Source organism: Gopherus evgoodei, chromosome 1 (assembly GCF_007399415.2).
Source record: "Gopherus evgoodei ecotype Sinaloan lineage chromosome 1, rGopEvg1_v1.p, whole genome shotgun sequence".
NCBI lineage: Eukaryota > Metazoa > Chordata > Testudines > Testudinidae > Gopherus > Gopherus evgoodei.
Window position 1 is genome coordinate 238700327 of NC_044322.1, and position 14168 is coordinate 238714494.

At 40.4% G+C, this 14168-nt stretch overlaps 1 protein-coding gene across 13 annotated transcripts in view; it reads left to right on the forward strand.

The window, feature by feature from the left end:
• SCUBE1 (signal peptide, CUB domain and EGF like domain containing 1) overlaps positions 1 to 14168 on the forward strand; it is a 310551-nt gene that overhangs the window by 36775 nt on the left and 259608 nt on the right. For all 13 annotated transcript variants that reach the window (XM_030540072.1, XM_030540079.1, XM_030540087.1 and 10 more), the window contains exon 3: positions 9696 to 9824. In XM_030540072.1, coding sequence (XP_030395932.1) covers positions 9696 to 9824 — 129 coding nt within the window. The remainder of the gene's footprint in view (positions 1 to 9695; positions 9825 to 14168) is intronic.

A 14168-nucleotide genomic window follows, 5' to 3' on the forward strand; every position in this document is an offset into this window, starting at 1 on the left:
CGGATATTGGGATCTGTACCCTTTCAAAGTTGTCAGGACAAAAGTCAAGCCAAGTGTTGCATTTGCAGCAGTCTACAGAAATCTGCAGAGTGCAGTAAATTAAATTTAGCTCTAAGGCTTTCAAAGGCAAGCCATCCTTTGTTATGTGTTAATTACAATAAGACTGGGTCTGACCCCAAAACCCACAGAAGTCCATACAAAGACTGCCATTGATTTCAATGGACTTTGGATCAGGCTCTGTATGAGCTGCTGTTATGCTTATACACCCAGTAGAGTAAATTTCATTACATTCATCCTGATACTCTTTGGAGATTCAAGTGCTTGATGAATGTCAACCAGTATGCTAAAAAATAGGGTTGGACTCTGTTGGAGTTAGATTGTGTAGTATCCTTGGGGTAAGGTCCATGTCTTTCTCTTCCCATACAATATTGAGCAGGTTGTTAGTCCTCAATAAACATCACAATTAAAGTAGAGTTAACCTTATTAGATAAAAAGGGAATTGACATTTACTCAAAACTTTGATTACCTTAGCCTTTTTTGGGGGCTCTAAAGTGTAAAACTTTTTTGTTGTTAACTACTGTGTATCACTGTGCCTTTACTTTCCACTGGAACTGGAAGCAGAATTATTGAAATACTAGGAGAGAAAAATCTGTTCTTGTGGTATTTTTAACTTTGCTCAGCCAGGTCTATATGTACTTACAAGAGAGCTGGTTCTGTTGAGAATTCTAGATGTAGTGGCTTTGTCAACCAGCTGTGAGCATCCTTCCTTTTAGCTATTTAGCTGATTCAAACTTATAGCTGAACCAATGCACATACTTGTCAGCAGATCCAGCCTAGTATTAGCTCCTTTTAACCACTGCAGGTTTTTTTAACTGATCTTTTCCTTTTAAATTTTAAAATGAACAGAGGATATCACAGATCATCCAAGAGTAACTTCAGAGACAGACAGGCTGTCAAAGTAGTAAGCTGAGACACTGATGATGCATTTGTATAAATTTGAAAATTGATACTTTTGGCAGGTAGTAGCTGCAATGTGGATTTAAGTCATTATTTACAAGTGCAGTATGGTTGTGGCAACATAGACTCTATGAAATGTTGTTTTCACAGTATAATCACTCACTCCACTTTTGTTTTCATCTCTTTCATAGAGGTGCTATCTCACCCATGAAGGTTTTTTACTGTGGATTATGTGTAGTGGTGAATTAGGATAGTTATTTCCTTTTAGAACAGTGCCTTCACTTTATATTGGTCCTTTTATATTACTGGCTTGCAGGGTATATGACATTATATACATGAGTTTGGTTCGGTATTGTTGATGCCGTAGAGATTGGTTTAAAGCTTTTCCTGTACCTTTTGTAACCAGAATTTCATCAAGGATATAAACGGTGTTTTTGCCTCAAATAAAATCCAGATTCAAACTGCTTTAAGAGCTAAAAATATCTCTCGTGAACACATTAGCAAAGTGAATCTGATTTTTTTTTTCTCTGCTGTAGGGTACTGGTTGTCCCTTTCCAACAGGTGCCTTTCAGTCTGAGTCACTGTAATTGCAAAGACTTACTTTTGTATATGCCTATTTTATGTACACAAAATACCTGATGTGGGGTGTTTTTGTTTTTGTTTTTTTGGATTTGAACATGGCCAGTTCGATGCATAGCTGTCTCTGTGAGATTTAGGCTCCTAAGTGCCAATATCACTTTTGAAAATTGAATTTAGGCTTCTAAATCATTCACTGCAGTGTAAGCCCAGAGTTAGTGGGCCTCTAGTGAGCGAACTCTGTGTTAGACCTATGCTGATTGTCAACCACAGACTAAAATTTTTCTAATCTGAGTTCAAACCCATTGCTCTGACATCCACACTGCAGTACACAGACTTGAGTCCAACCAACCATACGCCAGACTTTCTGGCATCTTCCAGAAATGTTGCCACTCTAGCCCTTTGATCATGCTGCAGTGTAGGAAAACTTGGCTGTCTATCCTGCACGTTACAGGAAGTTTGAACAGCCTGCCAGCGCAGCCAGCCAAGCAGTCATTTTAGTCTGTGTGCTCCCAGCAACCGGAGTCAGCAAGATGGAGCAGGTTCCATTTGAAGAACTTTTCTTGCTTGCACTTCCACACCCATGCCAGCAAATGGGCAGAGCTTCTTTGAGATGCTGGTGGACATTTCAGTAGAATTTTCTGACAAACTGAAGGCACCTGGCGGAGCTAATGACAGAGCATGAGGAGGAGAACACAGTCATAGCAAACTTGAACTGGCTAATGCTGCTCATGACACTCATTGGAGCCATGGATGCCCTCTACATAGACCGGTGCTTCTGGAGCAGGGCCATAAGCACAGACTGCTGGGACCACATCATCATGCAGACTTGAAGTGACCAGCGGGGAGTCCAGAACCTTCTCTTGAAGAAAGCTACATTTCAGGAGCTTGGTGGGCAGCTTGTCCTGACCCTCCAATGTAAAGACACACACATGAAGGCAGCCTAGCCAGTCCAGAAGTGGGTTGCCATAATCATCTGGAAGCTGACCACCCCTGACTGCTACATGTCCGTTGACAAGCGGTTTGGCATTGGAAAGTTGACTGTGGATAAAGTGGTGGCAGAGGTTTCTGAGGCAATCAAGTGTGTGGTTTACCCGAAAGCGGCTAGCATAAATGATATTCTTGAAGTAATTGCTGGCTTTGAGAGAATGGGGTTTCCTAACTGTGGGGGTGCTATTGATGGTACTCATGTCTATAGTTTGCTCCCCTCAGTGAGCACATAGGTATATAAATTGCAAAGAGCACTTCCCCATTGTTATGCAGGCCCTCATGGACCAGAGAGGCTGATTTATGAATGTCAGCATGGATTGCATGACAGTTCATGATGCCAGAGTTTTTCACAGAGCGGGAGTCTTTCACAGAGAGGCTGAGACACTATTCCCATCAAATGATGTTGTCATAAATGGAGTTACTGTCCTCACCATTATTCTGGGGGAACCTAACACACCTCCTTTTGCCTTGGTTTATAAGACCGTACCCTGATATCAGAGGCGCTGGCAAAGAATGTCTAATTACACTCTCAGCATGTGTAGAATGGTTGCTGAATGTGCATTTGGCAGATTGAAATCCCATTGGAGCATTGGTGCTAGCATCACCTGTGCCTGGGCTTGAAATGGTTTCCATCATATACAGGGTTTGCAGTTTGGTTCAGTGGCTCTCAGCACCCCCACTATAAAACTTGTTCCACCACCCTGGCATGGGAGAGGTCTACAAACCCATTTGGATTCCAGTGTCATGAATGCTGTGCACATTACTAGGGCTCGCTGTGCTCTTCACAGTCTTTGTGAAGCCAGAGGTGAGCCATTTCCCCCGAATGGACCTTTGATAGTGAGGGACTGCTGAACTGGTACACTTAACCAGAAAGTGCACCTACTGGAGCTGGATGTAATTGGGCAACAGAAGTCAGGGATGCTTTGTGTTCCCACACTATGGACTAGCATGACCCAATGGAAGAGTACCTTTATGAATGTGATTGTGGGGGAGGAGAGATTTGACTGCTTGAGGAGGAGAGTTGATTGATGTGCAATGTATTTATGAAAGACCCGACCACTTATCAAATACGGAAAGGGTGGTTGGGTGACAGTATGGATTAATATAAGTAAGTGATGAAAGTATGGATTAATGTAGCTAACTGCATTGAGGAATGGTGTTTGCATACTAATTACCAGTTGTCCCTGATCGTATGCTTACCTTTATTATGTGAAATATGCACGTTGTACGATGTGATGCAATCATAGCAATAAACTTTCTTGATTAAAATGCTTTATGTATAAATGCATATTAGAAAAGTACGATATTCACCCATTGCCAGGCAGGCCAGCCGCCAGTACCACACCAATACACCAGTAACAACAAACCCTTAAAAAAGCACAAGAACGAGAGCAAACAGTGAAACCATGTACAAGACAGAAGCCCCCTAGTGTTGCATGTCCCCTGATCCCCTGTTCTCTTTTCCCTTCCTTCATATTTTCTGTGCACTTGGCACTGTGGGATGGAGTGGAGGCATCCACAGTGGAGGGGGTCAAAATGGAGTACTGCATGGGGCACAATGGCCCTGCCCAGCCACTCATAGGCCCGGATTGCATGGGCCACCCAGTCATGGAGTTGTCCAAGATGTTTCTGAACTGCATCACAGGATACCGCAAAGGGTACTCAGGGTTAGTGCAGGTGCAGCAGGAGTTAGTACGTTTGCAGTCATTGGTGGTAGCAGCCACCCCCCCCCTAGTTCTTTCTGCTGCCCTCTGTCCTCTTCCCTTAGCTGCCATTCCTGTTCCAAGAACTGTGAAGCAAGTGCCTGTTCCCCTGCTGAATCTCTGTCCTCAAGCAGCCAACCTGAGCCTTGCCTCTCACCATACCTTTCCTCTACCCATAAGTCCCTCTGTCTTTGATACTGGACCTGCTTATTGGCCCTCTCCAGAACTTCAACCATAAGTTCCCCATGGCAATGCTTCCCCTTGGAACAGACTGTGAAGGAACATTGGTCCAGGCTTCTGCTGCCATGTGGGTGAGCTGGGGAGGAGCTGCAGCCAGTAGAGGTCTAGGGATCTGGAACAGGACAAGGCACAGAGGGTTATTGTCTCACATAGCCCAGTGTGGGAGCATAGAAATATTAAAATGGAGCCAGAAACCTACCAGGCTCCAGGGTGGCTTCTGTCTCTTCCATCTCTGTTGCTAGTTCTGCGGCAGGCTGTTCCTCGGTGCAGGGGTAGGGCATCAAAAAGCTCCTCCATGTATGGCCCAGGATGTCCTACAGCTGCTTCTCTGGCAAAGCTCTCTGCTTCAGTGGGTGCTCTCGGTGCCTGCTGCTGGTTCCCATCAGTCCCCATGTTGCATTCTGGGTCAAATGGGTACCATCCTGGCTGACCAAGTCATTGTGCGCTGCTGTTCACTCTATGCTTGGGGCAGTACCCAGCACCAAGTCAAATTCCTCATAAAATGGGCATGATATCAGCAAGTTGCCTGAGATGTGGTTCTGGTCCCTGGTTTTCCAGTATTTGGTCTTGAGCCACTTAATCCACTCCCTCAACTGATCACTGAGTCCAGTAAATTTCCAACTCTGTAAGACTCTTCACTGGTATGCATGCTTATTCCTAATACTCTTACTAAAATCCACTGTTTTAATTCTGGCCTCACACCAGAGATTAAACAAAATCTGGCTGTGCTCCTGTGACCATGAAGCAGCGCACTTTTCAAAGGACTACTTCTGGTCAGTGTCTATTACAAACGCACAATGTTCTACAAAGGTGTGTTTGCAGCTCAGTGGTCAGAATAAAAGGGAAAGGTTAACTGCTGATTCAATGAGCTGCTGCACTACAACAAGAGAGGTTGCTTCCATTTCCCTGGAGTCATTTGGCAATTCTTGGGATAGAGAGGACAAAGGAAGTTGGCCCATGGGGTTGTGGGATACTTTTGGTGAATGTCCAATACATGAGTGTGGGGGTGCTGCATCTACACTGTAAAACAATAGGACTTAAGCCCAGGGTCCTGGCTTCACTCAAGCTTGAACCTTCACTCTCACAGGGTGCTAGGATCCTGAGTCCAAGCATGAGTCTGAGATTTGTGTATAGACAGAAAGGAGGGTTGGACTCAATCCTGAGTGTGAGCCTGGGTTTATGTTGCAGTGTAGACATACCCTTAGGTACTTTTGAAAGTGTTACACTAGGCTACTGTGGATGGTGCCATATTTAATACCATGTCAAGTTAAACCTGGTAACAGAGCAAATCCAATTGATGCTGTCTTTTGTCTCTGTTGGGGCTGTCAGCAGTGGAGTTTTCTGTGTAGCTGAACTGGTGTTAGCAACAATGGGAAACTTTCTAAATATTTCCCTAGCGTAGTCAAAGCTACAGATTCCACCTCTGAGTTGAATTATAGTCAACCTTGCTAACACAAAATTTTAAGAATAGCTTCCATTTCATCAGAGGTTAGTAATTCATATTTGCGCATTTTGATAAATTAACACAATGTATACAGCGATGTACAGAATTCTGGAATTTTCCCAAATACCTAAGATACACTTCAAGTTTTTGAATTGTAGCATGTGGATATCAAAATTATTTTAGAGGTGATATTTCACCATAAGGAGCAAAACGGGCTCTTGCACTCTTAGGATAAAGTCACAGCTCCTAAAATACCCATAGTTTGCTCAACAACTTCACATATCTTTTTAGTCTGGTTTCTTAATTTGGTTTTACTAAATATTGATTTCAGTTCACTACTGTTTTGACTATATCAAAATCAATAGATTACAAACATGAATATTGTAATGAATAGTTTGTCCTGTATTAGAATTTTTTATTTTTAGAGCAAGTGCAAGTTAGCATTGTAGACAGATCTTCCCAGAACCTTTATTTAAGTTAATGATAAGGGCAGATTCCAGTGGGAATGTGGGGGAAGTGGGAGCATTTGGATCAGCTCCAGTGTGTGAACTGTGTAAAAAGCATGGTGGGAAAGCCACTTGCTTATAGCTGGCTAGCTAGCTAGAATGAAGTTCAGTGCAATGACAATGTAATCCTAGTGCCTTCACCGAGATTTAGAAAATTTCCCATCATTTTGGGATTTTTGGCTTTGGTTTTGTTTCCATTTTTGTATGTTTCTGTGCTTCATGGCTTTAACCAAGGCTGGAACTGGAAAAACAAAAAGAAAAACCTATTTTCTCCTGGTATTTCCACTCTGGCCAAAATGAGGAAGCAGTGGAAATCGAGCAAGTCTGTTCAAATAAGATTTCCAGCCTGACTTCTTTGACCAAAGAGGTTCTCATGTAGGTTTTGGGTAATCAGACGTTGGAACTCAGTAGCTTTGTGCTTCCCTGAGGTGGTGTCTTGTAGGGTCAATGGTTGGAAAGTAATAGCTACAATATGAAAATGTTGGGCCAGTTTCTGATCTCTGTTATGCTGGTATAATTCCACTGAAATGAATAGTGTTACTTCAGAATAAACACTAATGTAATAGAGATTCCAGAAGAGAAGCCCACAGCCTGCCACTTTTATTCAGTTATCTCCTATGCAACCTCACTAGTAATATACTTATCACTAAACCTACAATACAGGCCCCTAATATGATGATGTATTTGCACGGAAGCAGTGTTACTGGTTTTGCTCTCTAATGTGGCTAGTATTTTACTTGCAACACAAAACCTATCAATGTCTCTATCATAGGGACATATATGAATTCAAAAATGGGCTGCACAAATATTTTTGTTAAGAAATCCAAACCCATGCCAAACTTGCGTGATTCATTCAAAATGAAAATTTTCTTTAAAAGTTTACCTAAGTTCTCAAGCTTCTTGAGATAGCAAGGATCCAATTTTTTATGCAACCCTTCAAATCTCCCCTTAGGTGCCAGTGAATGATTTATTTTTTTTTGTCTTGACATGAAACCAAGGAAAAGGCTTTTATTCATAGATCCATAGATTTTAAGCCCAGAAGGTCTGTTTATAATCATTTAGTTTGATCTCCTGATAAAAGAGACTATGCTGGTCGTCCAGTAATTCCTGCATCTAGCTCAACAACTTATGGATGGATTGAAGTTCTTAATCAGAGGTACGGTTACCCCTCGGGATATGAAGAGGTCTTCCAGGGGATACTCAACTCATCTATATCAGTGTTTCTCAACCTGGGGGTCTCAAAAAGCTAAGTTATATGCTTCAGCCCTAGGCAGTGGGGCTTGGGCTTCAGATAAGGCTCACTAGTGAAAAACGGCTCAAGTATCATACTGAAAAGTAAGTACCATATAATTATAAAATAAATTGATTGGAATATATTGTAAAAATGAGAAAGTAAGCAATTTTTCAGTATTAGTGTGCTGTGACACTTTTGTATTGTCATGTCTGATTTTTGTAAGCAAGTATTTTTTAAGTGAGGTGAAACCTGGTGTACACAAGACAAATCAGACTCCTGAAAGGGGTACAGTAGTCTGGAAAGGTTAAGAACCACTGGGTTAAAACATATCTCTGTTTCACTTGTTTCACTTTATGTGGTTGGGTTCATCTGGAAAGGGGTCACAATGTTATCAAGCCTGACAAGCTAAGGGTGGCTGAAATTCGAGAATCAACAGACTGGACTAACTCTATAGTTATCACAGAAAAAAGCCAAATATTGGCCTTATATGTGGAATAAGAGTTGACCTAAGAGAAGATAAATGAAGCTATAGACAGGGAGCAATTTGAATAAAATGAAAAATATACAGATTTAATATAACTGACCATGCTCTTAGTTCGAGTTCCTGGTATATTCCACTCACTAAAGAATCATTGCTCTACCTAATCACATTTAATACCCTACTTGGGCACTGCAGTTGCTTAGGACTTGTGTTTGTGAATAAACTTCCTGGGCACTGTTTATTCCAAGTGCATCGACCAGCTATTTGGGGACACAGGATGGAGTGGTTATAATGATTATGACTCTCTTTGCCGATCTGTTGACATTTCTCAAAGCACAGTCAGAGACCAAAATGAGTCTGATCTCTGTACTTTGTTGCCTTTGTTTTAGTTTTCAGAAAATGATTTAAATTCATCGATCTTTCTCCCTTGGTGTTTTACCTACAGTTCTGGAGATATAAATTTCTGTCATCCAGCATGGTGAATTCCATTGAATAGCAGTGAGTCCCTGAAAAAGACTCCCGACCTGCAAAATGGGTAGAATTTATGGCTCCAGTACTAATTTTATATCCTCCTTTTTGTACATGAAAGTGTAATAGTCCTCTAACCTGTTGGTAGAATTGAATAGTGTCACTTGTACTCCTTGAGAGAAGAAGGCAAAAAAGATCTGTTCTCTCTGTTAATTTTTCTAGTCTAGGTGTCTATGGAACCACATTAGCTTTATTATTAATGTAATACAAATAAATAACACCTAGAATCTCTAACCGAAATAGGGCCTATGGACCTAAGCAGCATACACACATACAGTAACAGAAAGATGCTATCCAAATAGCTTAAACTCAAAATGTACAAGACAGAAAAAGGATGGGGGAAAAGAAGTACTATTACACCCAATTTAGAGAAGAGGGACTGAGGCACAGAGATTAAATGACTTGCCCAAGGTCATGCAGGAAGTCTGTGGCAGAGCCAGAAATGGAACCCCCATCCTCTGAGTCCCAGTACAGTGATTTGACCCCAGGACCATCCCCCCTTCTCACTATATGTTGAAAATAACAGATCACTTCAAAATGGTTTCAGTTTACATGGAATCTCAACCCCAGTTTTGGTAGACGGGGCCCTTAATATTGAATCAATGCCATAAAATAGTACTGTGAGTTAGTGTAATATTTATGAATGATTCATAAAGTATCCTTGCTGGACAAATTCCAGATTGCCCACCTAAATTCATTCCTGTGCTGTTTCAATTTCTGAGGGGAATATAGTCATTCCTCAAGCCCCTCCTAAAAAGCATTCTCATGAAACAGAATGGCTGCTACGTTGCACCCACAAGATGGCTGAAATTTAGACCTAGCTGATCACTTACATATACATTCCATAATGCACTCTGAGATCTCTGTTGGGTAAAAGATGTAATATAAATGTCTGATATAATATTCATATATGTTTATTCAATGTTGCATATTTAGCAGGGTGAATATTTCTGTATGCTGACACCCATAATCCATGATAAACAGAATTCTTGGTAAAATCTTTTAATGAAAATTGCTTTTTCCCCCTGTGTTTTAGATATTGACGAGTGTGAAAATGACTTCTACAATGGGGGTTGTGTCCATGAGTGCATCAACATTCCAGGCAACTACAGGTGCACGTGCTATGATGGGTTCATGTTGGCCCATGACGGTCACAACTGTCTTGGTAAGTAATTAATGTGGTGAAGATGAGTCACTCAGTTTGTGCATTTTACCTGTTAAGTTGTGGTTTGCAAGCTGTGTTTTCTCTCTGAATTCTGTAGTCAGGCGTATATTATCAGTTAAGACCTGATCCAAACCCCACTGAAATAAACTGGAATCTTTCCATTGAGTCCAATGGGTTTTGGATTAAGGCCTTAATATGTTCACTGAGCCTGAGAATGACAAACTTTGCTTCTCCTAGCCCTCAGTCCATTCAAATCTAATTTGTCCATCCCTAAAATATATTCAAAAAGCCACTGCCACACTTACGCTGAATGTTATTTTTTTCTTCAGAAAAGTTACCTGTCTTCATTTCTCTCCCTTTTTTTTTTTTTAAGAGAACTCTCTCTATTGCCTCCAACTCCTACCATTCCAGCACTAGGCAACCCATTGTCATATGTTTTAAAGTCTGGCTCATTGTTTTCAATGCAGTAGCAGGGTATCAGTAAGTGGTGTACATTAGCAGGACCACATGACTGGCCTTTCATGTGATTTAAAAAAAAATGAAACTCCTAGGGGACTAGAAGAATTAATAATAGTTAAGGAATACTATTACTGGTAGACACTTGGCCAGGGACTAATCCAGTTCTTGCCTGTCAAAGCTACAAGTCTGGTGAGAGTACAGGATTCCTGCGGAGTAGAACAGTGCAATGATACAATTATAACTATATTACAAGTGTTTAAGTCAGAGATAGGCACAAGCTGTCATATGTGCATGCAGATTCACATTTGGATTTCAAATACTCAAGGTTCAGGGGTGTTTGGATTCAAGATTTTTAGTTCATACCCATTTCTGATTTTCAAACAGGTTTGGGAATGAAGATGTATATTCCCACATTCTGTAAATTAAAGATGTGTACATATTACATTTAGTGCCATTACATCCATTTATAACTGCTACTGCAAGTCCCCCATCCCTATCTTCATGATAGGTCTTTGTGCTGAATCCTAGTGTCCATGCTTCCTGCCTTCCATTCAGCTGTGCATGTACAAGTACACATGCACATACATGTACAATCTGCAATAGACTGAGTTGCTCAAAAATCCCAGGCACAAATTCCAGTGACCAGTGTTTTGACACAGACCAAACATCACTGTGGGGTAGTATGTGTAAAATCATATGATAGGTAGTAGGCACTGACTGGCACAGCTGACATTTTAGTCTGGTTAATGCTGTTTACTGTTTACATCGTGAAAAATGGGAGATCAGATAATGAATAACAAATAATATCGTCCAGTAATGTCAATCTGCACTCAGTGAGGCTGTGGAACAACTAGAATTTTTGGGCAGGTGTTCCTTAATCTTGCAGCTCATATATTTCCCACATTGTTCATTTTCACACTGGAATGATGTTTGTTCAGATGGGTTGTACATCCAGCCTATTAATGGCTTTTTGACTTAAGCTTCCAAATTTAGTCTGTCATAAAAACAAACAGAAATTTAAAAGGCTCTGAACAGATTAATGTATAAATATAGCACTAGACTTTGCCTCCATTCCTCACAGTATTCTAAAACTCTGTCAGTAAATTTAGATTAAAGCTTTCTGGGCCAGATCATACCCTCCTGGATTAATGTGTTTCAAATAGAGATGGTCAAATTAATAATTATATGAGAACATGGGTGTTTCATCTATAAAGAACAGCCATTTAAAAAAAACTATTCATACTAATATTCATGAATATCTGATAAAACGGGGCACAAACCATGTTCAAATAGCACAGTCAGTTGGCATTCAAATGAATGTCTGTGGAAATGTGTGTGTGGTTACTGCTTCTTTTGTTTTGTTTTGTTTGTTTTACTGTATTCGACCAGTTTTATTTTCAGCTCAATTTTGGAGTGATGGCTAGGTATGATGTGCTAACAAACAGAAGGCAAGGGGTATGAACTGATAAACACACATTCACTAGATCTGTGGGGTTTTCCTACAGGTCTCCAGCAATCCATACAGTTACTGTTATCTTGCCCTGTGATCATGGGTCACATTGCATAAGCCAAACCCCCATCTGGAGGGTCTTCAGAGCACAGAACAGAGTTCTTCTGACTGCAGATGCTCAAATTTCTGATGGTTTTCTCCATTGACTTTAGGTCAGCCACATGTTTTGGAGGGCATGACCCACAATAATATAGAAAACTATACTGAAATTCATGGAATTTCCTAGAGTAGCTTCACGCCTCCTACAAGAGGGCATGGTCCTCCCCAACATATTCTTCAAATATTTACCAAGATTTACCAAGAGTCTCCTGAAGATTTGTCATGTTCAGTGGCTGTCCCCCCAATCATGCTCCACTTTGTGAATTGGCACTCTTCATCCCAATCACAAGCCTCTGCAAAGCTGACTGCACGGAGGAGATTCAGTGAACTGAGGAGGAGAGGGAATGATACTATGTGGGCTCCTCGGGATAGATATTTAGGACACTGGTCTAAGATTAAGTCTTCATCCTTTTGGGGCCACATAGCTAGGAGAGGATATGTTCCTCGGAATGCATATTGCAAAGTTGGGGTTGGTGGATGATTACTGGCATTTGGCAATAAAATAACTGATCTTATATTCTCACAATGAAAAGGAAATTAGGGGAACAGTCTCCCCTTTCCCCCTTTTAAAATTTTAAACTAATTTACAGATGTTGAAATGTGCCCAATAGTGAGCCCTCAAGATGGAAGTCTTCAGTCCAGACAGTGGCAATGCAAGACCTTTGCCATTCCGTACAATCATACTTTAACCTAGTAATGGATGACACTTTTTGGGAGATGCCTGTGTCCCTTAGAAACTGGACATCAGTCATCAAAAGGGGAACATTTTTGTCTTTTTATATACAGGGTAGGTGTATGCATAACTTCCCGTAAGCTGAGATGAGTATGCATGCCTTTAACTATTGAGTGACATTGTTGGCTGTCTTAATATTAGTATCTGAGTTCATGAGCACTTAAATCCCAGACAATCTGAGCTACAACAAACTCTGCATTTGCGTAAGTGAAACTAAGGTTTCCATCACTTTTTGGAAATTTTGGCCAGGGCGAACTTTGGCTATTTGCTGCCCAAAAAAAGAGATTTTTCCTTTCTTTTCTAATGGAGAAATTCAACCCTGGAATAAATAACAGTTGCTGTGTGTCCCTTTTCCTCCACACATACATCGCTTCCTTTCAAAAACCACCTCTAGTTTTTGTGGTTTACAGGAAAAACCAGTAATATTTTATTAAAATGGTACAGAATAGTTTCTTACTAGTTAATGAACTGTTTTACTGATATTTTTTCAGCTTTATGTACAAGTGATGTTTCCAGCAAATCTCAAAGCCAAAGGATAGCCAGTTTGGGACTATATCATGTCTTTTATACATATCTCCATGTCTCTTCTGGAAAAGCCAATAGTACTTGATCAGGATGAAATAAATAAGGCTCTATAGAAACAAAACAGGATTCTAAATCCTATAGAATTCAACATGCAATGATTTCAGTTCTACAGAATTAGTAAACCATCCTGTGGAATTTAATAGAGTTATATTGCTACTATAAAATTCCAGAGGTTGGTTTAAACATGGCCTCTTCTTTCTGTATTTATTCAATAGGACCCTTCCATAAGGGTTTCATTGACATCACTGGAAGTTGTATGCTTGGATACAAGGCAGAGGTCACCCTATTGTAGTTCATTTGCTCTACAATTTTTAATGAGAGACTTATCAACAGTGATTCCCTAAGCTACACGTGACTATGTAGCACTCCTGGGATTACACTTGACTTTTCTAGAACTCCACTGACCAGAGGATATAATCCAGTCACAGTTGAGAAGAAAGCTACATCATAACCCACACATCTCTTGCTTCATAAAGGGCCCTGCAAAATTTTGAACCATCCCTATTTGTCAAGGTTCACATTCCTTTCTAAGCCTCCACTGCATGTCTTTTGTAATATAGTCAGTGTAGAAAAATGATTACAATCTTCTTCAGATGCAGCCAAAGATGAAGTTTTCTCAATTAATTAGACAAGATGAGGTTGATGGGTTAAGTGTTTTCTACTGTGTTCGTATTTAAACATTTTCTCTTTCTTTCTAATGAAGTGAACTTTTTTTTTGGATGAGATTTCTTGGCTACAAATTTATACTGGAAAATATCCAAACCTGTCCTCTGGGGAGTCCAACTCACTCTCTATTTGACACTTTTATTAAGGAATTTCTCAAATATAATGTGAAATGACACCATGGGGAATTCAAACTATGATGAGATCCTTGTCTTGCTAAAAATAACTGCTTTGAGTATTGCAATCACTTGAAATAGCAGTAGTTCTTTCTGAATATTATTATTCTAAATTCGAT